Source organism: Aotus nancymaae, unplaced genomic scaffold (genome assembly GCF_030222135.1).
Source record: "Aotus nancymaae isolate 86718 unplaced genomic scaffold, 86718_ANA_hifiasm-v0.15.2.pri h1tg000059l, whole genome shotgun sequence".
NCBI classification, from domain to species: Eukaryota; Metazoa; Chordata; class Mammalia; order Primates; family Aotidae; genus Aotus; species Aotus nancymaae.
The window spans coordinates 14,178,788-14,205,008 of record NW_026988473.1 but is presented as its reverse complement, the minus strand read 5'-3'; the positions used below and the strand labels follow the sequence as shown (position 1 = coordinate 14,205,008).

The window sequence follows — 26,221 nt, the reverse complement described above, 5'->3', positions numbered from 1 at the left end:
ACTTTGGGAGGCCGAGGCGGGTGGATCACGAGGTCAAGAGATCGAGACCATCCTGGTCAACATGGTGAAACCCCATCTCTACTAAAAATACAAAAAATTAGCTGGGCACGGTGGCGCATGCCTGTAATCCCAGCTACTCAGGAGGCTGAGGCAGGAGAATTGCTTGAACCCAGGAGGCGGAGGTTGCGGTGAGCCGAGATTGTGCCATTGCACTCCAGCCTGGGTAACAAGAGCAAAACTCCGTCTCAAAAAAAAAAAAAAAATTAGCTGTGTGTGGTGGTGCACACTTGTGGTCTCAACTACTTGGGAGGCTAAGGTGTTGAGGCTGCAATAAACCATGATCATGCCATTGCACTTCAGCTTGGGTGACAGAGTGAAACCCTGTCTCAAAAAAAAAAAGAGGCAGCCGTGGTGGCTCACGCCTGTAATCCAAGCACTTTGGAGGCCAAGGCGGGTGGATCACCTGAGGTTGGGAGTTCAAGACCAGCCTGACCAACATGGTGAAACCCCGTCTTAAAAAAAAAAAATAAGAGTAAGTGTTGCCATAGGTAAGCTCAGAAGTGAGGGAGATGTGTTCTAAAGGACTGTCTCTATCTCCTTGGTGAATTATGAGGTCTTACCATTTGCAGACAGTGAGTAGGGTGGGGGCTTTCTTATTTTCTTTGATTATAAAAACTTCAGAAAACTAGTAAGAGGAAAATAAAGATTGCCTATAATTCCACTGGGCTCACTTTGGACCCATGTGAAACTGATCACAGCAGCATCACATTTTTTTTCTTTCTTTCTTTTTTTATTTTTCTGAGACAGAATCTCAGTCTTGCTCTGTCATCCAGGCTGGAGTGCAGTGGCTCGATATCAGCTCAGTGTAATCTCCGCCTCCCAGGTTCAAGCGATTCTCATGCCTCAGCCTCCTGAGAGCTGGATTACATGCATACATCACCATGCCCAGCTAATTTTTTGTGTTTTTATTAGAGATGGGGTTTTGCCATGTTGCCCAGGTTGGTCTTGAACTCCTGAGCTCAGGCAATCTGCCCTCCTCAGCCTCCCAAAGTGCTAGGATTACAGGCATGAGCCACCTTGCCTGGCCTGCACCCCATTTCTTGAAACCCCATTTTTACCTTGGTTTGGTCAGGATCACAAAGGTCCAGAAGGGTGTCACAGACATGATAACCTAAGGACTTTAGATCTTCAGTGGTAAAGTGGGTGCCTTTTTTACTACCTGGAAAAAAAAAACCCATAAAAATTTCCAATTAAATCTTAATGACTGAATGCAAATCTAATTTATGATTATCTTTTTAAAAATACCATCGCTGGCCGGACACAGTGGCTCACGCCTGTAACCCAGCACTTTGAGAGACCAAGGTAGGCCCTTTGTGGGAGCCTAGGAGCTCAAGACCAGCCTGGGCAACACAGTGAGACCTTGTCTCTACAAAAAATACAAAAATTAGCCTGACGCTGTGGCATGTGCCTATAGTCCCAGCTACTCAGAAGGCTGAGGCCGGAGGCTAAGGCAGGAGTATCACCTGAGCCAGGGAGGTAGAGGTTGCAGTGAGCTGAGATTGTGCCACTGTGATCCAGCCTGGGTAACAGAGGGAGACCCTGTCTCAAACAAACAAAACACCTCTGATTCTAGAATATTATGCTTCAGGAGAGTGTAGCTGTCCTAATTTTAGTTTGGTTCAGAAGAATCTTTGGCAACGAAAAAAATTACAATCATGATGGTTCTAATTACTGAGGTTTTTACTTTGTGTTAGGCACTATGGCAAGTGCTCTCCAAGCACCATCTCACTAGGTAGTAACTACAATGCAAGTACTATTATTACTGCCAGTAAAAGAAAAGTGAGGCTGGGCATGGTGGCTCATGCCTGTTGTCCCAGAACTTTGAGAGGCTGAGGCAGGAGGATTGCTTGAGCCAGGGAGTTTGAGACCAGCTTGGGCAACATAGGGAGATTTGTCTCTACAAAAAATTAAAAAATTAGCTAGGCACAGTAATGTGCACCTGAGTCCCAGCTACACGGGAGGCTGAGGTAGGAGAATCATTTGAGCCGGGGAGGTTGAGACTGCAGAGAGCCATGATCATGCCACTGTACTCTACCCTGGGTGAAAGAAACCCTGTCTCAGAAAAAAAGAAAAAGGAAGGAAGGAAGGAAAGAAGGAAGGAAGGAAGTTAGTTCAAAAAGGTTAGATAATTTACCCAAGAACACAAAACTTGTTAATGGAGCTGAAACTCAACCCCCTATCAGCCTGATTCCAGGTATTTAGCAACCACTATTCCATATGGCCCCATCAAATATTATATTTCACCTTCATATTTTATGCACTCAAATGTAGCATGTCTAGACAAAGAAATCCTCTAGATCCGTTATCTCCCCAGCATTCAAAGGCATTTCATCTCCCTGATGCTTTGCTTGGCTTTCTCTTGCCACGCTGGTCTAGGATACACAAAGGAGAACGTACCCAGGGTGGAGCCGCCAAAGGTAGACTCCATGGTGTAGCTGTTTAGGATTCCCATCCGCCACATCACAACTCGTCCTGTTCCTTCTTTGCATTTTTGGACCTTAAAATTACAACTGTGAAAAGAGAACTAAAAAGAAATCCAAATTTTCTGTTAATCATAAATTGGCCAATATGAAAGTCTAAGATTCATTAATATGATACAAGAATAGTTTCCTTGGGGTCCATGTATTATTTCTTAAAGCATGTTCCACAAAATACTAATTTGGAGGGATGTTAACAGGTATTACGGGGGAAAAAGGAGTTCTGTGGTCACATTAGGGAGATGAAGGGTTAACAAAACTAAACAGGCTTTCTCTGCAAGCCCTCTCAGCGTGTTTAATATGTGGACTGTAATCTTCCAAAGGGAAGAGAGTATATTTGCAAATTTATTTTCCAAACTTTTTTGCCCACGAACCCTTCCTTCCTGTTGTCCCCACCCCACTTCCCCAAGGAGAATTTTGCAGGACTAGGTTTCCTAGAATATCTGTTTGGCATTCAAGGCACTAGCCAACCTTTCTAACACTTATTTTCTGCCCCTCCCCAACTTGAACCCCTAAAACTAGTTGTGCTTATCTTCTCTCTATATGTGTATTCCTTACCCCTGTAATCTCTGCCTGGAACTCTCTCCCCCTTACACTAACCTTATCACTCGGAGTTTGATATCCTCCGTTATCTTTTATGATCCCTCAGCCCTTGTGTCTCACTTGGAGTTTGTAATATACACTTGGCACCTCTCCCTATTCACCCTATCCTGCTAAAAAGATTTTGCAGTTGGAAGGTATCTCATTGTCCAGTGATTTTTAAATTGTGCTCTGTGGAACCTAGGGTTCTATTGAGGAGCCTCAGGGCTTTTTTGCTTCAAAGAGTGAAGGAGCAAGAGGAGACAGGGTTCCCTGTTTCAGTTAGTTTGTTTTAGATATGGGTTCTGGCTGTCATTTCCCAAACAAAAAGATAACAGGGAAGAGAAAGAAACGAAGAAAAGGAAAAAAGAAAAGAAAGCAAGCGGCCGGGTGCGGTGGCTCAAGCCTGTAATCCCAGCACTTTGGGAGGCCGAGGCGGGTGGATCACGAGGTCAAGAGATCGAGACCGTCCCGGTCAACATGGTGAAACCCCGTCTCTACTAATACAAAAAAATTAGCTGGGCATGGTGGCACGTGCCTGTAATCCCAGCTACTCAGGAGGCTGTGGCAGAAGAATTGCCTGAACCCAGGAGGCGGAGGTTGCAGTGAGCCGAGATCACGCCATTGCCCTCCAGCCTGGGTAACAAGAGCGAAACTCCGTCTCAAAAAAAAAAAAAAACAAAAAAAAAAAAAAGAAAAGAAAGCAAGCAAGCAAGAAAGAGAGAAGAAAGCAAAAATGTAAGAAAGAAAGATGGCTGGGGGCGGTGGCTCACGCCTGTAATCCCAGCACTTTGGGAGGTGGAGGTGGGCGGATCACAAGGTCAGGATTTTGAGACCAGCCTGGCCAAGGTGGTGAAATCCCCTCTCTACTAAAAGTACAAAAAATAGCCGGGCATGGTGGCGCCTGCCTGTAGTCCCAGCTACTCAGGAGGCTAAGGCAGGAAAATCGTTTGAACCCGGGAGGTGGACGTTGCAGTGAGCCGAGCTCACACCACTGCACTCCGGCCTGGGCAACAGAGGGAGACAACAACAACAACAACAACAACAACAACAAAGGGCTGGGCGCGGTGGCTCACGCCTGTAATCACAACACTCTGGGAGGCCGAGGCGGCCAGATCACGAGGTCAAGAGATCGAGACCATCCTGGCCAACATCTTGAAACCCTGTCTCTACTAAAAAATACAAAAATTAGCTGGGCATGGTGGCACGTGCCTGTAGTCTCAGCTACTCGGGAGGCTGAGGCAGGAGAACTGCTTGAACCTGGGAGGCCGAGGTTGCAGTGAGCCGAGATGGCGCCACTGCACTCCAGCCTGGAGCCTGGCGACAAAGTGAGACTCTGTCGCAAAAAAAAAAAAAAAAAAAAGGAAGGAAAGAAAGATAAAGAAAGAAAGAGACACAGGGCGGGCATAGTGGCTCACGCCTGTAATCCCAGCTACTCAGGAGGCTGAGGCAGGAGACTAGCTTGAACCCAGGGGGCAGAGCTTGCAGTGAGCTGAGATCACGCCACTGCATTCTATCTTGGGTGACAGAGGGAGACTGTCTCAAAAAAAAAAAAAAAAAAAGAAAGAAAGAAAAGAGGAAGGAAGAAAAGCTTCCTCTTTTCTTTTTTTAAACAAATAAGAATGACAATACAAAATGTTAGTCTCATATATCTTTATGTTAAAAAACTTGTATTATCATTTAAATACTTTTCTAAGGCCAGGTGCAGTGGCTTGCACCTGTAATCCCAGCATGTTAGAAGGCTGAGGTGGAAGGGTTGCTTGAACCCAGGAGTTCAAGACCAGCCTGGGTAACATAGTGGGACCCCATCTCTGTGGGGGAAAAAAAACAACTTAAAAATATCCAAACTAGGCCAGGCAGGGTATGATGGCTCACTGCACCCAGCCTCACAGCAATTCTTAAAACCACGCTTTTCACCAGGCACGGTAGCTCACGCTTGTAATCCCAGCACTTTGGGAGGCAGAAATGGGTGGATCAAGAGGTCAGGAGTTCGAGACCAGACTGACCAACATGGTGAAACCCCATCTCTACTAAAAATACAAAATTAGCTGGGCATGATGGTATGCACCTGTAATCCCAGCTACTGGGGAGGCTGAGGCAGAAGACTAGCTTGAACCCAGGAGGCAGAAGTTGCAGTGAGCTATCTTGCCATTGCACTCCAGCCTGGACAACAGAGTGTGACTCCATGTCAAAACAAAACAAAACGTGATTTTCTAAATTCTTGAAGTCTAGGTTGCTGGGATTTACCAAAGATAATAAAAAAGAGATACAAAGTGCCAAATAAAACACTACATATAGGAAGTAGCGAGTTCCCTTTTCCCTAACTCAATGAACAGAAAATTACATTATGTGCTTACCTTATCTGGTGCATTTTTGCTTAACATTAAAGGAAAAACTCGTTCATGAAGCCAGTACTTGTGATTCTTGTTATTACAGCCATACAGGAAGATATTATTCTTACGACTGTGGCCATGGAAATCACAATACAACAGAACCTCTCTTTCTTCACGAAGTCTATTGAGGGGGCAAACAAAGGACTTAGTGGACACCCAAATGCACGCAAATAATTAAGGATCATGTGGCATCTCTGCCGTAAGGACAGTTGTTGATACCTTCCCTCCTAAGAAAATCTCAACTCCAATGGCCTTCAATGGACCCTATCTCCATTCTCAGCCATTGCAGAAAACATGTCACCAGCCTGCCTTGTCAGTCAGAAGGACTTGAAATGAAAAAATTTTTTTTTTCTTTTTTGAGACAGGGTCTTGCTCTGTTGCTCAGGCTGGAGTGTAGTGGCCTGACCATGCCTCACTTAGCCTTAATCTCCTGGGCTCAAGTCATCCGCCCACCCCCACTATCCAAATACCTCTTGGTAGGCCCCAGAGGGGATTATATCTCAACATGAGATTTGGACAGGGAAAAACACCCAAACTATATCACCCTGTGTCTACAAAAAACAAACAACAAAAAAAAGAAAGCTTGGTGTAGTGGCGTGTGCCTCTAGTCCCAGCTACTCTTGACCTCAAGTGATTCACCTGCCTTAGCCTCCCAAAGTGCTTGGATTACAGACATGAACCACCATGCCCAGCCAGGTATTTCTTTATAGCAATGCAAGTACAACCTAATACACAGGTCTCACTATGTTCCCCAGCTTGGTCTCCATCCCCTGGGCTCAAGTGATCCTCCCGCCTCGGCCTCTCAAAGTGCTGGGATTACAGGCATGAGTCACTGTGCCTGACCAGAAATGGCAATTTCTGATGTGGAAGGGGGTGGTGGGTAGCCTTGTGTAAGTTGACAAGGAAGTGGAAAAACAACCTATTGAGAAAAAGCCCACCATGGTGCAGACCTGTGAAGAAAGAGAAGGAGACAGAGAGTGGGCAGTTGCAGGAAAGAAAAAGAACCAAAGAAAGCCATGGTTCCTGACTTTTGAGGGCTCATTCCTACAAGGCTCAGCTCTTCTTTGTCTCATGATCACCCAGGACACCTATTCCAACTTTCCAAACATGTTCACTTTCTCCATGACGAGTATAATAACAACAATGCTACACATTTATAACGTGCCGCATAATACAGTAAATAGATCTTGTGATTATCTCAGTCCTCACAGTTACCACCCAAGGCAGGTATTATTATTCCCATTCTACAGATAGAAAAGCTGAAGCTCAAACACATTAAATAACTTAGCCAAGGTCGTAGAACCAACCAGCAGTAAAAACAAGTCTCAAACTGTAAAAACAAAAGTAAAAATAGTAAAAACGGAAGTCTCGAAGCAGTAGAAACAGCAGTCTCAAACTCACGCCTGACTCTGAAACATGTGCTCTTAGCTATTGTGCTTGCCATGGTGCGATCTCGGCTCACTGCAACGTCTGCCTCCCAGGTTCAAGTGAGTCTCCTGCCTCAGCCTCCCAAGTAGCTGGGATTACGGGCACCCACTACCATGCCTGGCTAATTTTTGTATTTTTAGTAGAGACAGGGTTTCACCATGTTGGCTAGGCTGGTCTTGAACTCCAGATCTCAGGTGATCTGCCCACCTTGTCCTCCCAAAGTGCTGGGATTACAAGTGTGAGCCACCACACCGGGCTCACATATTTTTATATGCTGTATTTTCATTTCCAGTGGGATGAAAGTTCCTTCAGTGTGGGCACTATTACATTACAGACTTCAATGCTTTTGTACAGGCTTGAAAACTGCTGACTGATTTTATGATTCTTTCTTTGTGATAGGCAATATAAGATGGTAAAAGGAATTTAGACTCTGGAACCAGAGAGCCTGCATTTAAATATCTATTCTTACTAGCATTATGACCTTAGGCAAATTACTTAACATATCCAGTTCTCAATTTTTTTTGAGACAGAGTCTCGCTCTGTCACCCAGGCTGAAGTGCAGTGGTGCGATCTCTGCTCACTGTAACCCTTACCTCCCTGGTTCAAGTGATTCTCCTGCCTCAGCCTCTTGAGTAGTTAGGATTACAGGCACCGCACCACGTCCAGCTAATATTTGTATTCTTAGTAGAGACTGGGTTTTGCCATGTTAGCCAGGCTGGTCTCGAACTCCTGACCCCAGGTGATCCACCCACCACAGCCTCCCAAAGTGCTGGGATTACAGGTGTGAGCCACCAAACCTAGCCTCGGTTCTCAATTTCTTTATCACACAACATGCAATATTGACTGTGCCTACCTCACAGGGTTAATGTGAAGATTAAATGAGTCATGTGTGTAATGTACCTAGCATACACCTTGCCCCTTCATGTGTATGCACTTACTAATTTTTAGTACTATTAATATTACACAAATCTCATCATGAAGACCTAAGAAATCCCCTGATCTCTGACTGTTTCCATTCAATTATTTCACTTACAAGTGAAATGACTCTTGCTGAAATGTTCCATGTCCAGTTTCAACCTAAAGATGAGACACGATTTAAAACTCTGAAAATTAAGAAAGCCACTTGACTACAAAGAGACTGGTAAGGGCTCTGTCTCCAAAGTCATACTCCATTCCTATAACAATAGAAGAGACCTCATACCCCATCAGGTAGGGATATCCGGTGCTAGCACTCATAACAGTCACAGAAAGATCAACAGATAAGAAGTCTCACCTTTTGAAAAGAAAAAAAAAAAAAAGTCTCACCTTTTGATCATGTTCCTGGTGTACCAAATACAAGGGAAAGACTCCTTCAGAATGGTTTTATAACGCCTGTTCAAATCCCTTCCAGCCAAGGAGCACCGATAATTCCCCACAATCACACCATCTGGATTTAACATGGGAAGCACCTTGAAGACAAAAATATCTCTGAGGAGCTGGGCATCTGGGGAGTTGCTAAGGATGAAGTCCAAAAAGCCTTTCATAACCCAGGAGCCATTACTTTCCCCAGGGTGGACTCTGGCACTCAAGACCACAGCTTTTTTTGCAGCTGCCTCTTGAGGGGTCTGGGATGGGTTGGTGATGGTGAGCAGGTAAACAGTATTTCCTGCTAGGCTCCTGCATAAAGTTCGGAGCTTGCAGAACTGGGACTGGATGGGGTTGTTCGCCACTGACAGGAGGTAGCATTGCAAATCAGTGTATGTATATGGGTAGAAGTGTGCAAAGAAGCAAGTGTCTTGGTCATATGGAAACTGAATGGTCCATGTGAGACAGTAGAAGGGCTGCTGCCCATCATCCGTGTTGTTTTTGTAGTACTTGATTTCATTTCCTTCTCTCCTCCAGCCAATATTGCGGGTGACGGCATCGAATTGGGAATACAAGAGTGGCTTCATTCCTACAGTATAAAGACTCTTGGGTTTTAGCAAGTTGACAATGGTGAAGCGATAGGTGGTGTCTTTTCTGGTGTTCTGAACACGAAAATAAAACCACTGAGTGTGTTTGTTTGTGTAGAGGTCGGTTCGCAAGGTAAGTTCATACTCATAGGTGTCTCTGTAATGGAGAAAATAGAACAATTCAGTAACCTTACACCCCGCCTTAAAAAACAAATTGGGAAAATGTTGTTTTCTCCTGGTAAAAACAGGTCTTATTACAACAGAAAAACCTGCTGTGTTAATCATTTATTCTCTGTATTCCCAGCACTTTGGGAGGCTGAGGTTGGTGGATCACGTGAGGTCAGGAATTCAAGACCAGCCTGGCTGACATAGTGAAACCCCATCACTACTAAAAATACACACACACACACACACACACACACACACACACACACACACAAAATTAGCCAGGCATGGTGTGGGCGCCTATAATCCCAGCTACTCGGGAGGCTGAGGCAGGAGAATCACTTGAACCCTGGAGACGGAGGTTGCAGTGAGCCGAGACCACACTATTGCACTCCAGCCTGGGCAACAAGAGCGAAACTCTGTCTCAAAAAAACAAACAAACAAAACAGTAAGGAGGTAAGCCAGTATGGTGATACACCCCTGAAGTCCCAGTTACTCTTGAGACTCAGGTGGGAAGATCATGTGAGGTCAGGAGTTCGAGGCTGTAGTGTACGATGATTGTACCTGTGAATAGCCAGTGAACTCTAGCATGGGCAACATAGTGAGACACTGTTGCTAAAAACAAATAAAATAAATAAGGAGGTATACCTGTGGTACAGCGATAGAAAAACACCTGAAATTTATGAAGTGGAAAAAAAAAACAATTTGACAATTTGCAAAACAATATGTACGTACCCCATTAACCAATTTTTACTTTAAAAATATATGATTTATATATATTACACATACACACACAGGAAAAAATTAAGGCATATATACCAAACTTAGTATTTGCTGCATCTGGCCAGGCGAGCTGGCTCACGCCTGTTATCCCAGAACTTTGGGAGGCCAAGGTGGGTGGATCATGAGGCCAGGAGATTGAGACCAGCCTGGTCAACATGATGAAACCCCGTCTCTGCTAAAAATACAAAAATTAGGTCAGGCTCGGTGGCTCATGCCTGTAATCCCAGCACTTTGGGAGGCTGAGGTGGGTGGATCACAAGGTCTGGAGTTCCAGAGGAGCCTGGCTAATGTGGTGAAACCCTGTCTCTACTAAAAATACAAAAAAAAATTAGCCAGGTGTGGTGGCACATGCCTGTAATCCCAGCTACTCCGGAGGCTGAGGCAGAAGAATTGCTTGAACCCGGGAGGCAGAGGTTTCAGTGAGCCGAGATTGCACCACTGCACTCCAGCCTGGGTGATACAGCAAGACTCTGTCTCAAAAAAAAAAAAAAAAATTTGCTGGGTGTGGTTGCGCGTGCCTGTAATCCCAGCTATTCGGGAGGCTGAGGCGGGACAATCACTTGAACCAGGGAGTCGGAGGTTGCAGTGAGCCGAGATCGTGCCACTGCACTCCAATCTGGAAAGAGCAAAAAAAAATTTTTTTGCTGCATCTAGGAAGTATTACTATAAGACTTTTTATGTGGGCCGGGCACGGTGGCTCAAGCCTGTAATCCCAGCACTTTGGGAGGCCGAGGCAGGTGGATCACGAGGTCAAGAGATCGAGACCATCCTGGTCAACATGGTGAAACCCCGTCTCTACTAATACAAAAAATTAGCTGGGCATGGTGGCGTGTGCCTGTAATCCCAGCTACTCAGGAGGCTGAGGCAGGAGAATTGCCTGAACCCAGGAGGCGGAGGTTGCGGTGAGCCGAGATTGCGCCATTGCACTCCAGCCTGGGTAACGAGCGAAACTCCGTCTCAAAAAAAAAAAAAAAAAAAAGACTTTTTATGTTACATATTTTTACTGATACAAATTTTAGGTGAGTTCTCATTTCCTTAATAAGCAAATAATTTAGAAAATATTTGCTTATTGGGGAAAAACATGAGTCATAATTACTCAATTTTTCTTCATCCCCATAACCATATCCCATCACTTCTTTCTTTTTTGCAAATACTCCTGATTCCTAATATCATTCCTGAAGGTTACCTTTTAGTCACTCCAATCATTATCCTTTTGGGAAACTGTTACTTACACTCTGACAGCTTTTTGCAGATTCCCACTCTCAAACCTTGATTCAAACAGTAGAGTATTATCTTCTGGTCCTTGCAACGTGACAGCAAGTTGCTTGATAATTCCTCGTTTGCCTCCCACTCTGGAACTGGTGAAATAGGAACCTTCTGTGGGCACTGTAGATAAAAGAGACATATTTAGGCTAGGTTCTACTTAGAATCTACTCATTCAGCAAATACTTACTGAGCCCCTCTACGTGGACAACACTATTCCAGATTAACAACAGTGAATTTTCTAATTTTCAACTATCTTTGTGGAGACTTTTAATTTTCAGTAAGTATTTCTTGGTCGGGCACAGTGGCTCATGCCTGTAATCCCAGCACTTTGGGAGGCCAAAGCAGGTGGATCACCTGAGGTCAGGAGTTTAAGAAGCCCCATCTCTACTAAAAATATAAAAATTAGCTGAGCATGGTGGCACAAGCCTGTAGTCCCAGCTACTTGGGAGGCTGAGGCAGGAGAATTGCTTGAACCTGGGAGGCAGAGGTTGCAGTGAGCCGAGATTATGCCACTGCACTCCAGCCTGGGCGACAAGAGTGAGACTTGGTCCCCACATCAAAAAAAATATTTCTTTGAAGTCCTTAGGTGTTTTAAAGCATTTCTTTTTTTTTTTTTTTTTTGAGACCAAGTTTCACTCCGTCGCCCAGGATGGAGCGCAGTGGCACAATCTCCACTCACTGCAACCTCTGCCTCCCAGGTTCGAGCAATTCTCCTGCCTCAGCCTCCCAAGTAGCTGGAACTACAGGCTTGTGCCACCACGCTCAGCTAATTTTTGTATTTTTAGTAGAGACGGGGCTTTGCCATGTTGGCCAGGCTGGTCTTGAACTCCTGACCTCAGGAGATCTGCCCACCTCAGCCTCCCAAAGTGCTGGGATTACAGTTGTGAGCCACTGCGCCTGGCCCAAAGCACTTCCTTTTGCTTCACAGCTACCCTCAGCATTTCAGATACTGCTTGTGCCCATCTAAACGCTAATTTAAGAGGCTGGGCATGGTGGCTCATGCCTGTAATTCCAGCAATTTGGGGGCTCAGGCAGGCAAATCACTTGAGCTCTGGAGTTTCAGACCAGCCTAGGCATCATAGTAAAACCCTGTCTTTACTAAAAATATGAAAAATTGGCCAGGCATGGTGGCACGTGCCTGTGGTCCCAGCTACCTGGGAGGCTGAGGTAGGAGGATCTCTTTAACCTGAGAGGTGGAGGTTGCAGTGAGGTGAGATCGTGCCACTGCACTCCAACCTGGGCAACAGAGTGAGATCCTGTCAAAAAAAAAGAAAAGAAAAGAAAACAAAGGGCCGGGCATGGTGGCTCATGCTGTAATCCCAGCACTTTGGGAGGCCGAGGTGAATGGATCATTTGAGGTCAGGAGTTCGAGGCCAACCTGGCCAACATGGTAAAAGCCTGTCTCTACTAAAAATACAAAATTAGCCGGGTGTGGTGGCACACGCCTGTAATCCCAGATACTTGGGAAGCTGAAGCAGAAGAATCCCTTGAGCCTGGGAGGTGAAAGTTGCGACAGGCTGAGAATGTGCCACTGAACTCCAACCTGGGCGACAAAGTGAGACCCTGATTCAAAAAACAAACAAAAAAAAAAGAGAGAAAAGAAAACAAAGAAATAAATAGACCCTCAATTAAAAGGACGTTGGCCGGCGCGGTGGCTCATGCCTGTAATTCTAGCACTTTGGGAGGCCAAGGCAGGTGGATCACAAGTTTAAGAGATCGAGACCATCCTGGCCAACATGGTGAAACCCTGTCTCTACTAAAAATACAAAAATTAGCTTGTGGTGCATGCCTGTAATCCCAGCTACTTGGGAGCCTGAGGCAGGAGAATCACTTGAACCCGGAGGTGGAGGCTGCAGTGAGCCGAGATCGCGCCACTGCAATCCGGCCTGGCAACAGAGCGAGACTCCATCTTAAAAAAAAATAAATACATAAAAAATTAAAAAATAAAAGGATGTGGAGGCCAGGCATGGTGGCTCATGCCTATAATCCCAACACTTTGAGAGGCTGAGGCAGGAGGAATGCTTGACGTCAGGAGTTCAAGACCAGCCTGGGCATAATGGTGAAACCCTGTCTCTACCAACAAATTTAAAAATTAGCCAGGCATGGTGGCACATGACTATAGTCTTAGCTATTCAGGAGGCTGAAGCAAGATGATCCCTTGAGCCCAGGAGTTTGAGGATACAATAAGCTATGATCCACCACTGTACTCTAGCCTGTGTAACAGAGCAACACCCTATCTGTTTGTTATTTTTTGAGACAGAGTCACGCTCTGTTGCCAGGCTGCATGATCTCAACTTACTGCAACCTCCACCTCCTGGCTTCAAGCAATTCTCCTGCCTCAGCCTCCTGAGCAGCTGGGACTACAGGTGCCCACCACCTCACCTGGCTAAGTTTTGTATTTTAGTAAAGATGAGGTTTTACCATGCTGGACAGGCTGATCTCGAACTCCGGACCTCAAGTTATCTGCCCACCTTCACCTCCCAAAGTGCCGGGATTACAGGTGTGAGCCACTGTGTCCGGCCTTTTTTTTATTTTTTGAGATGTTGTTTTGCTCTTATTGCCCAGGCTGGAGTGCAATGGTGCAATCTTGGCTCACCACAACCTCTACCTCCTGGGTTCAAGTGATTCTCCTGCCTCAGCCTCCTTAGTAGCTGGGACTACAGGCACGTGCCACCACATCTGGATAATTTTTGTATTTTTAGTAGAGACGGGGTTTCTCCATGTTGGTTGGGGTGGTCTCGAACTCCTGATCTCAGGTGATCTGTCTGCCTTGGCGTCCCATAGTGCTGGGATTACAGGTGTGAGCCACTAGGCCTGGCCAGGTTAATTTTTAAATATGGTATGAAGTAGGGATTCAACTTCATTCTTTTGAGTGTGGCTATACAGTTATCCCAACAGTATTTGTTAAAGAGACCATTCTTTCCCCAGTGAACAGTCTTGGCATCCTTGTCAAAAATGAATTGACCAAAAATATATGAATTTATTTTTGGACTCTCAGTTCTATTTCAGTGATCTATATGCCTACCCCTGTGCCAGGATTATACTGTTTGGATTCCTGTATGTTTGTAGTGTTTTGAAATTTAAAAATGTACGTATTCCAATTTTGTACTTCTTTTTCTGTATTGGCTATTCAGGGCCCTTTACAATTCCATATAAATTTGAGAATCAGCTTTTCAATTTCTGCATAAAAGATTTTTGGAAGTTGCTCTTTCAGAGCCATTAGAATTTAGATAGGGTCTGGGCATGGTGGCTCATGCCTGTAATCCCAGTACTTTGGGAGGTCAATGCAGGAGGATCACTTGAGACTTGAGGCCAGGAGTTCAAGACCACTCCGGGAAACACAGCAAGACCCTGTCTCCACAGAATTAAAAACAAAGAAACAAACAACAACAACAACAACAACAAAATGCCAGGCATGGTGGCAAACACCTGTAGTCCTAGCTACTCAGGAGGCTGAGGCAGGAGGATTCCTGAGCCTGGGGGGTCGAGGCTGTAGTGAGCCATGTTTGCGCCACTGCACTCTAGCCTGGATGACAAAGCAAGACCCTGTCTCAAAAAAAAAAAAGAAAGATAAAGACAAAGAATTAAAAAAAAAAAAAAATTTGGATAGGGACTGCATTTTAATCTGTAGATTTTCAGGTAATATTGCCATCTCCACAAAGTTAAATATTCTTGGCCAGATGTGATGGCTCACGCCTATAATCCCAGCACTTTGGGAGGCTAAGGCAGGTGGATCACCTGAGGTCAGGAGTTCGATAACAGCCTGGCCAACATGATAAAACACTGTCTCTACTAAAAATACAAAAATTAGCTAGGCATGGTGGTGGACGCCTGTAATCCCAGCTACTCAGGAGGTTGAAGCAGGAGAATCGCTAGAACCTGGGAGAAGGGGGTTGCAGTGAGCCGAGATTGCGCCATTGCACTTCAGCCTGGGTGACAAGAGTAAAACTCCGTCTCAAAAAAAATTAATTAAAAAAAAATTCTATCAATTCTAAATCTTCTGGGAAAATTAAAAAAACAAAACAAAACTAACTCTAACCCATGAACATGGAATGCTTTTCCATTTATCTAGGTCTTTAATTTCTTTCAGTGGTGGCTCATGCCTATAATCCCAGCACTTTGGGAGGCCAATGTGGGCGGATCATGAGGTCAGGAGTTCAAGACCAGCCTGGCCAACATGGTGAACCCCTACCTCTACTAAAGATACAAAAAAATAATCTGGGCATGGTAGTGTGAGCCTGTAATCCCAGCCACTTGAGACACAGAGGCAGGAGAATTGATTGACCCCAGGAGGTGGAGGTTGCAGTGAGCTGAGATCGTGCCACTGCACTCCAGCCTGGGCGACAAAAGTGAAACTCTGTCTCAAAAATAAAAATAAAAATAAAAATAAAAAACAGAGTTGAGGAGACAGGCATGGTGACTCATGCCTGTAATCCTAGCACTTCAGGAGGTCAAAGTGGGTAAATTGCTTGAGCACAGGAATTTGAGATCAGCCTGGGCAATGGTCAAACCCTTTCTCTACTAAAAATACAAACAATTAGCCGGGCATGGTGGTACACGCCTGTAGCCCCAGCTACTCAGGAGGCTAAGGTGGGATGATTCACTTGAGCCTGGAAGGTGGAGGCTACAATGAGCCATGTTCATTCTACCACACCCTAGCCTGGGTGACAGAGGGAGACCTGTCTAAACATTTAAAAAAAGAGTTGGGAAACATTCTTTCCTCTTCTGTTTTCAGAGTTGGTGAAATATTGGTATTGTTGGTATTATTATTAATTGGTAATATTATTAATATTACCAATATTGGTAATATTGGTATTATTTCATCTTTAAATGTTTAAATGTTTAACAGAATTCAAACAAACCAGCTGGGTGTGGTAAGCCCAGTACCGTGGGAGGCTGAGGGAGGCAGATCACTTGAGGCCAGAAGTTTGAGACTAGTCAACATGGTAAAACTCTGTCTGTACTAAAAATACAAAAAAAAAAAAAAAAAAAAAAAAGATTAGCTGGGCATGGTGGCACACACCTATAATCCCAGATACTCTGGAGGCTGAGCCACGAGAATTGCTTGAACCCAGAAGGTGGAGGTTGTAGTGAGTCCAGATCCTGTCACTGCACTCCAGCCTGGGTGACAGAGTGAGTGAGACCCTGACTCAAAAAAAAAAAAACAACAAAAAACAAAACAGAATTCAGACAAACCTTGTCAAGTCATTTGGGCCTGGGCCTGGGCCTGGCTTTTGTTTTGTTTTTTGAGATGGAGTCTCACTCTGTCACCCATGCTGGAGTGTAGTGGAACGACTTCGGCTCACTGTAACCTCTGCCTCCTAGGTTAAAGCGATTCTCCTGCCTCAGCCTCTTGAGTATCTGGGATTACAGGCGCACACCACCAGGCCTGGCTAAATTTTGTATTTTTAGTAGAGACAGGATTTCACCATGTTGCCCAGGCTGGTCTCGAACTCCTGACCTCAGGTGATCCACCTCCCTCAGCCTCTCAAAGTGCGGGGATTACAGGTGTAAGCCACCTTGCCAGGCCTACATTCCTATTTTATTTTATTTATTTATTTTGAGATGGGGTCTCACTCTGTGGTTCAGGCTGGAGTGCAGTAGCACGATCTTGGCTCACTGCAACCTCCACCTCCCAGGTTCAAGCGATTCTCTTGCCTCAGCTTCGAGAGTAGCTGGGACTACAGGCACGTGCCACCACATCCGGCTAATTTTTGTATTTTTAGTAGAGATGGGGTTTCACCATGTTAGCCAGGATGGTTTTGATCTCCTGACCTTGTGATCTGCCCGCTTGGCCTCCCAAAGTGCTGGGATTACAGGTGTGAGCCACCGTGCCAGGCCCTACATTCTCTCATTAATTACTACTTTCCTTCTGCTTGTTTTGGGTTTAGTTGGCTCTTATTTTTCCAATTTACTAAGGTAGAAGCTTAAGTAATTGATAAGCATTTTTTGTTTTAAAATATAGGCACTTAAAGCCATAAATATCCATAAATATCCCTGGCACTGGTTCATTTTGTTTTTGCATCCTATGACTTTTGATATGTTGTGGTTTTATTTTCGCAACATTCAAAATATTTTTGAAGTCTACTTGTGATTTCTTTAACCCACAGGCTATTTAGAAAGATGTTATTCAGTTTCCAAATATTTGTGGATATCTCAGATTTCATTCTGTTGTTGATTTCTAGCTTAATTTTATTTGGTCAGAGAATGTACTTTGTATGATTTTAATCCTTTTACAGGTATGAAGACTTGCTTTATGGCCTAGCATATGGTTTATCCTGGGGAATTGAACAGGTGCCCTTAGAAAGAATGTGTATGACTTCAGGGCCAGGCGCAGTGGCTCACACCTGTAATCCCAGCAGTTTGGGAGGCTGATGCAGGCGGATCACCTGACGTCATGAGTTTAAGACCAGCCTGGCCAACATGGTTGAAACCCTGTCTCTACTTAAAAAAAAATACGAAAATTAGCCAGGTGTGGTGGCAGGCACCTGTAATCCCAGCTACTCAGGAGGCTGAGGCAGGAGAATCGCTTGAACCCTGGAGGTGGAGGTTGCAGTGAACCGAGATCACACCACTATATTTCAGCCTGGGCGACAGAGCGAGACTCCATCTCAAAAAAAAAAAAAATGTGTGTGACTTCAGTAGGATTGGCGAAAAGAAAAGTGTGTATTTTGTTGTTGTTGGGTATGTTGTTCTGCATATTTCTATAAAAGACATATATTCAACCTCTAGAAGCTTAAAACTCAACGCAAGAAACTGAATTACTAAATGACAGTCATATGCACACAGAACAAAGTACTCACTAAAAGTACATTCAGGAGGTGGAGAAAAGAATAATAATCTCCCCAAAGATGATTCAACATCTGATTTTCAGGAGGGAGAATAACAAGGGAGAAGCTATCAAATGGACTTAGAACTATTAAGAATAATGTACTTTGATTTTAGAAAATTTTGGAAATTTTACAGCAGACTAGTTATGACTCCTCCTCCAGGCTCCCACTCAGGTTGGCCTGGAAATGAGTTTATCACTAAACCATGGATTTTTTAAATTTTATTTTATTATTTATTTATTTTTTTATTTTTTGAGTCGTAGTTTTACTCTTGTTATCCACGCTGGAGTGCAATGGCACGATCTCAGCTCACTGCAACCTCAACCTCTGCCTCCCGGGTTCAAGCAATTCTCCTGCCTCAGCCTCCCGAGTAGCTGGGACTACAGGCGCACGCCACCATGCCCAGCTAATTTTTTTTGTATTTTCAGTAGAGACGGGTTTCACCATGTTGACCAAGATGGTCTCGATCTCCTGACCTCATGATCCACTTGCCTCAGCCTCCCAAAGCGTTGGGATTATAGGCATGAGCCACCGCGCCCAGCCAACCATGGATTTTTAATTTTTATTATGGAAAATATGTTTATTATAACTTTGTCATGATTAACCACTCAGTGTTCAGCGTAATGACAATACCTGAATCTAATTGATAGACAACTGTTCCTTTTTTCTCTCCTACGATCTCTGGTAACTTTTCATTTCCTGTAGGTTGATATAAATATTCTGGTTGAGGTGGAGCCCACTCTGAAAGAAAACATTTTAAAGAGTACAAAATAAGAAATAATGTAAAAGGCACTATCAGAACTAACATAAAATAATAATAATAATAATTTTTCAAATGGCTAGTTTGGTTGAATCAAACCAAATTCCCACCCTAAATTTCCTGCTTGTTTATAAAATAATTATGTCCTGTTTCTTTCCATAAAGACTTATGAGGACACTTTTAACAAGAAGTATATAAAATGAAATAATAAACTATACGTAGAAGACCTAAAAATAAGTCAGAAAGGTCAAGATAGCTGCTGCGACAGATCTTGAAAATTTGGTCTTGAGCTTCCTTAAAGTCAGAAAAATATGTTTCAGCTATATAATTTTAATTACTATAGAGGAATAAGTCTATCAATTGTTTCAGAGGAAGTACAAGGCTTTTTTCTTAACATCAAATTAAAAAAAATTTCTTTGGCTGGGTGTGGTGGCTCATGCCCGTAATCCCAGCACTTTGAGAGGACAAAGTGGGTTGGATTACCTGACGTCAGGAGTTCGAGACCAGCCTGGCCAACATAGTGAAACCTCATCTTTACTAAAAATGCAAAAATTAGCTGGGTGTGGTGTGTGTCTGTAGTCCCAGATACCCGGGAGGCTGAGGCAGGAGAATAGCTTGAACTCAGGAGGCAGAGGTTGCAGTGAACTGAGATCATGCCACTACAATCAGCCTGGGTGACAGAGCAAGAATCTGTCCTTAAATAATTAATGAATTAATTATTTAAAAAAAGATTTCTTTTATGGAAATTGAACAACTTTTCAATATCATTTTTAATACAGCATCCACTGATGAATTCCAAGAGCATATAAAGATACAACTCAGTAAAACATTATATGAATTTCTTTTCTGAAAGATTATGGGAAGTGATGAAGTTTTGACAATTTAAACAATAAGGTGCTTGTTGTTAAGTTTCTCTGAAAAATTTTTAAAAATTGCTTTTTTTTTTTTTTTGAGATGGAGTTTCGCTCTTGTTACCCAGGCTGGAGTGCAATGGAGCGATCTCGGCTCGCCACAACCTCTGTCTCCTGGGTTCAGGCAATTCTCCTGCCTCAGCCTCCTGAGTAGCTGGGATTACAGGCACGCGCCACCATGCCCAGCTAATTTTTTGTATTTTTAGTAGAGACGGGGTTTCACCATGTTGACCAGGATGATCTCGATCTCTTGACCTCGTGATCCACCCGCCTCGGCCTCCCAAAGTGCTGGGATTACAGGTGTGAGCCACCGTGCCCGACCCCTAAAAATTGCTTTTTAAAAGACCTTATAGTTTAGTTAATTACCACAGCATTAACTTGGTTATTAAATTTCAGTTTCCTTTCTGTGGGTGGCCGCTCACACCTGTAATCTCAGCACTTTAGGAAGCCAGGAGGATCATTTGAGGCCAGGAGTCTGGCAGTAGTCTGGGCAACATAGTGAGACCATGTGTCTCTACAAAAAAACTTTTTAACGTGGTGGCGGGTGCCTATAATCCCAGCTACTTGGGAGGCTGAGGCAGGAGAATCGCTTGAACCCAGGAGGCGGAGGTTGCAGTGAGCTGAGACCCAGCAATTACACTCCAGCCTAGGCAACGAAGCGAGACTTCGTCTCAAAAGCAAAAAAAAACCCAAAAACCGAAAAACAAAACCAAAACCAAAAAACTTTTCAAAAATTAGCCAGGTGACTGGGTGCAGTAGGTCATATCTGTAATGACTTGAGGTCAGGAGTTCGAGACCACCCTGGGCAACATAGTAAAACCCTCTCTCTACTGAAAATACAAAAATTAGCCAGGCATGGTGGCACATGCCTGTAATCCCAGCTACTTGGAAGATTGAGGTAAGAGAACAGCTTGAGCCCAGGAAGTGGAGGTTGCAGTGAGCCAAGATCATGCCACTGCACGCCAGCCTGGGCAACTCCATTTTTTAGAATGGAGCAGACTCTTTTCATTCTAAAAAAAAAAAAAAAAAATTAGTGGCGCAAGCCTATAGTCCTAGCTACTCAGCAGGCTGAGTGGGGAGGATGCTTTGTGCCCAGGAGTTCAAGGCTGCGGTGAGCTATGATTGTACCACTGCACTCCAGTCTGAGTGACAAAGCAAGATCCTGTCTCAAAAACAAAATATTAAATTGATTCAAAATAAAATGTAAAGTAAAATAAACTCCACTTTTATTTTTTCCCTATGTTTTCACACTTGTCTCTTGTTTTGAATGCCCAATGTTCTAGGGTTGCCCAAGCATGCCATGCCCTTTTTTCTGTTTCTTCCAACTGAAATACTTTTCTTTGACCCTCTCAACTGGATCATTTCGAACTCATCCTTTAGATCTCAGCTTACATGTGAACTTCTTTTGAAAACCTATGCTGATCTCTAAGCTGGATTAGGTGTGCTCAGAGGGACCAAGCACTATGCAATTGTCTGGTAAAATGTTTAATTTCCCCACTAGTTTGTGAACTCTGGGTCCACAAACTCTCCACTTTGTTCATCACTATTATCTCTAGCACCAAGCACTGTACTTAGGATATGACAACGCATATGAATGAATACTATAAGCAGGGAGACAAGAAAATGAGGAACATCCAGTTGTTTATCCAGCAGTATAAAGGAGAGACATACATGATGTTTGCTAGACTTAATTGTTCTGGTAATTAGAGAAGTCCCCACTTTCTAATGCAACCACTTCCATAAATGCTTAATCCATAAAATGGATGCAGTACATTGTACCTGCTCCAAGAGCTCACAGATATGACTCACAATGTCATAAAAAAGTCTCCAAAATTCCAAAAAGAAAACTCCAATAAACTCAAATTATAATTTAAAACAGTAAAAACTATGTTATGGTATATGTAGTCTTCAATTATACCAAGGCTGATAAAACTACAACTCAACCAAATACATTAATACTGAGACAGGGTAGCTCCAATGGTTTTTTGTTTTTGTTTTCGTTTTTTTTTGAGATGGAGTCTCACTCTGTCACCAGGCTGGAGTGCAGTGGTGCAATCTTGGCTCACTGCAACCTCCGCCTCCCAGGTTCAAGCGATTCTCCTGCCTCAGCCTCCCAAGTAGCTGGGACTACAGGTGTGCACCACCATGCCTGGCTAATTTTTTGTATTTTTGGTAGAGACACGGTTTCACCGTGTTAGCCAGGATGGTCTTGATCTCCTGACCTCGTAATCCCCCTGCCTTGGCCTCTCAAAGTGCTGGGATTACAGGCGTGAGCCACTGTGCCCAGCCGCTCCTCTGTATTTTTAGATGAGATGTTATGATCTCCCCCCAAAAATAGAAAAAGGGGGAAAAAAAGCACTGAAACAGGTTAATCTAGAAAATAGATTTCAGTATTTTATATATTTGGCCTCTAGGAAGGTATCCTCCCGTTCCGAAAAACTTAGAAGTATTCTAGTTTACATTAGTGTAACTTGATTTGGTGAGTGTATATCACTTTCTCACAGTTCAATTTTTTCAGGGTGAATTAATAAATGTTGACCTAGGCCAGGTGCAGTGCTTCATGCCTATAATCCCAGCACTTTGGGAGGCCAAGGCGGATGAATCACTGAGTGTCAGGAGTTTGAGACCAGCCTGGCCATCATGGCGAAAACCCGACTCTACTAAAAAGACAAAAACTAGCTGGGCGTGGTGGTAGGTGCCTGTAATCCCAGCTACTTTGGAGGCTGAGGCAGGAGAATTGCTTAAACCTGGGAGGTGGGGGTTGCAGTGAGCAGAGATTTTTTCCACTGCACTCCAGTGTGGGTGACAGAGCGAGACTGTCTCAAATGAACAAATGAATGAATGAATGTTGACTCTGTCCTGCTTTATACTTAAGCACACAGGACTTAACATTCTCAGGTCTTGTAATAAAGTCAGGTAGAATGGCAAAACCACTACATATAAGTCATATTACCAATATGATGAATGTTTTCCTTGATGACCTCACATTCAGTTGGCCATCTTGGACCCTGCAGTGGCCTCTTGGTAGACAAAATGGAAAAGAGCTCTCGGGGTTCTCGAAGACGTGGGTTTACTTCATCCAACTCATCATAAAGAAGCTGTCTGCTCCTAAGACGTGGCGAACTCAGCATGTGTGAATCTGCCAAAGGGAAAGAGTAAGTAAACATCTACCTTTTCCTCCTTGGGAACTTTACTGCTCATCTATAACAATGAAACTACTTTAAGCATTATATTAAAATATTAGCACAGGTATACGATTCTATGACATGTTTCTCCTTCAAGAAGATTTAGTCCAGAATAACAGGTTCAAAATTATACAATGTTAAAATTCTGCACAGTCTATTATTAAATATTTAAATATAAAACTTAAGAGTAAATTAAAAACCTTTCTTTTTAAATTAAAGTTTATGGTCCAAGACATTTCAATAGTGGGTTACAATGAATAAAAAGTTACTTAATGTGTTTTATTACTTTTGTTTAGCTAGTGGCAAGAGAGGAAATTTCTTTTTATTTATTTATTTATTTATTTATTTATTTTTTTGAGATGGGGTTTCACCATGTTAGCCAGGATGGTCTTGATCTCCTGACCTGGTGATCCGCCCACCTCGGCCTTCCAAAGTGCTAGGATTACAGGCGTGAGCCACCACGCCCGGCCGAGAGGTAATTTCAATATATCCATTAGCATTTTAGAAAAAAATATATAGGCCGGGCGCGGTGGCTCAAGCCTGTAATCCCAGCACTTTGGGAGGCCGAGGCGGGTGGATCACGAGGTCAAGAGATCAAGACCATCCTGGTCAACACGGTGAAACCCCGTCTCTACTAAAAATACAAAAAATTAGCTGGGCATGGTGGCGCGTGCCTGTAATCCCAGCTACTCAGGAGGCTGAGGCAGGAGAATTGCCTGAACCCAGGAGGCGGAGGTTGCAGTGAGCCGAGATCGCGCCATTGCACTCCAGCCTGGGTAACAAGAGCGAAACTCCGTCTCAAAAAAAAAAAAAAAAAAGAAAAAAATATATGAAACTTTATCAACTATAGTGAGATAATCTACAGATTAAATTTCAGGGCCATAATATAACCATACAAAGGAACGACAGACATTAAACAAAGATGGAAAGAGGAAGGGGAGAGAAAGAGTGACATGGGGCAGAACAGAGGAGGAGAGCTCTTGGGAAAGAAAGAATGAGAAAAAAACAAAAGAAAGGCTTTCAGGGAGATGAAAAAGAAAGGAGGCTAGGCACGGTGGCTCACGCCTGTAATCCCAGCACTTTAGGAGGCTGAGGTGGGCGGATCACCTGACATCAGGAGTTCGAGACCAGCCTGGCCAACACGGTAAAACCCTGTCTCTACTAAAAATACAAAAATCAGGCTGGGCGCGGTGGCTCACGCCTGTAATCCCAGCACTTTGGGAGGCCGAGGCGGGTGGATCACGAGGTCAAGAGATCGAGACCATCCTGGTCAACATGGTGAAACCCCGTCTCTACTAAAAATACAAAAAATTAGCTGGGCATGGTGGTGCGTGCCTGTAATCCCAGCTACTCAGGAGGCTGAGGCAGGAGAATTGCCTGAACCCAGGAGGCGGAAGTTGTGGTGAGCCGAGATTATGCCATTGCACTCCAGCCTGGGTAACGAGAGTGAAACTCCGTCTCAAAAAAAAAAAAAAAATCAGCCAGGCGTGGTGGCGTATGCCTGTAATCCCAGCTACTCGGGAGGCTGAGGCAGGAGAATCACTTGAACCCGAGGTAGTGGTTACAGTGAGCTGAGGCTGGGCCATTGCACTCCAACCTGAGCAACAGAGTGAGATCCCGTCTCAAAAAAAAATTTACCTTAAAGATTTTCTCACAAAAGCTTGTCAAGATAGACATATAAAGCTGTTCATCACAGCAACGGTCAAATAATAAAAAAGTATCCTTGCAACAAAGATGACAGAAAAGAAAAAAGCAAGAAAAAATGCTCAGAAAACAAAAAGTGGAAACAGTCAAGACATCCATCAAAAATGGAGTTAAAATAATTGTGAAGGCTGGGCACAGTTGTTCACACTTGTAATCCTTCACTTTTCGAAGCTGAGGCAGGCGGACTGTCTGAGGTCAGGAGTTCGAGACTAGCCTGACCAACATGGTGAAACCCCATCTCTAAAAATAAACCTGTATTTTGGCATGCACCTGCAGTCCCAGCTATTCAGGAGCTGAGACAGGAGAATCGTGTGGACCTGGGAGGCAGAGGTTGCAGTGAGCCAAGACCAGGCCATTGCATTCTAGCCTGGGCAACAAGAGCAAAACTCCATCTCAAAAAAATAAAAATAAAAATAAATAATTGTGGGATGGGCGTAGCGGCTCACACCTGTAATCCAGCACTTTGTGAGGCCAAGGCAGGCAGATCACAAGGTCGGGAGTTCAAGACCAGCCTGGCCAGCATGGTAAAACACCGTCTCTACTAAAAATACAAAAAAATTGGCCAGGCTCGGTGGCTCACACCTGCAATACTAGCACTTTGGGAGGCCTAGGCAGGTGGATCACGAGGTCAGGAGACTGAGACCATCCTGGCCAACATGGTGAAACCCCATCTCTACTAAAAATACAAAAATTAGCTGGGCGTGGTGGCGCGCACCTATAGTCCCAGTTATTCAGGAGGCTGAGGCAGGAGAATTGCTTGAACCCAAGAGGTGGAGGTGGAGGTAAGCTGAGATCGTGCCACTGCACTCCAGCCTGGCGCCTGGCGACAGAGCGAGACTCTGTCTCAAAAAAAAAAAAAAATTTTGGGAAGCTGAGGCAGGAGAATTGTTTGAACCCAGGTGGCGGAGGCGGATTCAAACGTGAGACGAGATCACTCCATTGCAATCCAGCCTGGGTGACAGAGCAAGACTATCTCAAGGAAAAAAAGAAAAAAGAAAAATAAATAAAAATTGTGGAATACAATAGGTGCCCTTAAAAAGAATGGGATAAAGGCAAGAGAGCAAGATGCTGTCTCAAAAAAAAAAAAAAAAAAAAAGAACTGCTATGTGGAAAATTGGGGAGGGGGCAGCACAGAACAAGAAAAGCTAGGAGACAAATTAGGAGGCTCAATAATGGTAGCTTGGATGGGAGGTGGTAGGGCTGGGAGGATCGGGGGTGGAGGTTGGGGATAAGCAGGGGGTTGGTGGGGAATGTAGAGAAAAGAGGGATGGATCAATGTTTGGTTTGAGGGAGAAGTTCAACTGTATTTCTCCCCTTGGATTTTAGAAGAAACCTGTGTCTCTGCAGAAAAATTATTTTTGTGTAAGCTAGCTAGAACTGTTTTCCACTGCTCTTATGCAAAGAGCCTTAGTAAGCACATCCATCAAAACTGTGAAAATCCATGTATTACTTCTTCTTTTTTTTTTTTTTTTTTGAGACAGGGTCTTACTCTGTTGCCCAGGCTGGAATGCAGTGGCATAATCTAAGCTCACTGCAACCTCTGCCTCCTGGGTTCATACAATTCTCCTGCCTCAGCCTCCTGAGTAGCTGAGACCACAGGTGCCTGCTACCATGCCCAGCTAATTTTTGTATATTTTTGTAGAGACAGAGTTTTGCCATGTTGCTCAGACTGTTCTCAAGCTCCTGTGCTCAAGTGATCTGCCTGCCTCAGCTACCCAAACTGCTGGGATTACAGGTGTGAGCCACTAT

General features: G+C 44.0%; 1 protein-coding gene across 5 annotated transcripts in view; it reads right to left on the bottom strand.

The window, feature by feature from the left end:
- The window catches only part of AGBL2 (AGBL carboxypeptidase 2), a 48,038-nt gene that overhangs the window by 17,388 nt on the left and 4,429 nt on the right, over positions 1 to 26,221 (bottom strand). For all 5 annotated transcript variants that reach the window (XM_064364885.1, XM_064364884.1, XM_064364886.1 and 2 more), the window contains exons 5-11: positions 22,537 to 22,722; positions 18,546 to 18,653; positions 11,049 to 11,202; positions 8,243 to 9,025; positions 5,474 to 5,630; positions 2,458 to 2,584; positions 1,119 to 1,219 (exon numbers count right to left, since the gene is read on the bottom strand). In XM_064364885.1, coding sequence (XP_064220955.1) covers positions 1,119 to 1,219; positions 2,458 to 2,584; positions 5,474 to 5,630; positions 8,243 to 9,025; positions 11,049 to 11,202; positions 18,546 to 18,653; positions 22,537 to 22,722 — 1,616 coding nt within the window. The remainder of the gene's footprint in view (positions 1 to 1,118; positions 1,220 to 2,457; positions 2,585 to 5,473; positions 5,631 to 8,242; positions 9,026 to 11,048; positions 11,203 to 18,545; positions 18,654 to 22,536; positions 22,723 to 26,221) is intronic.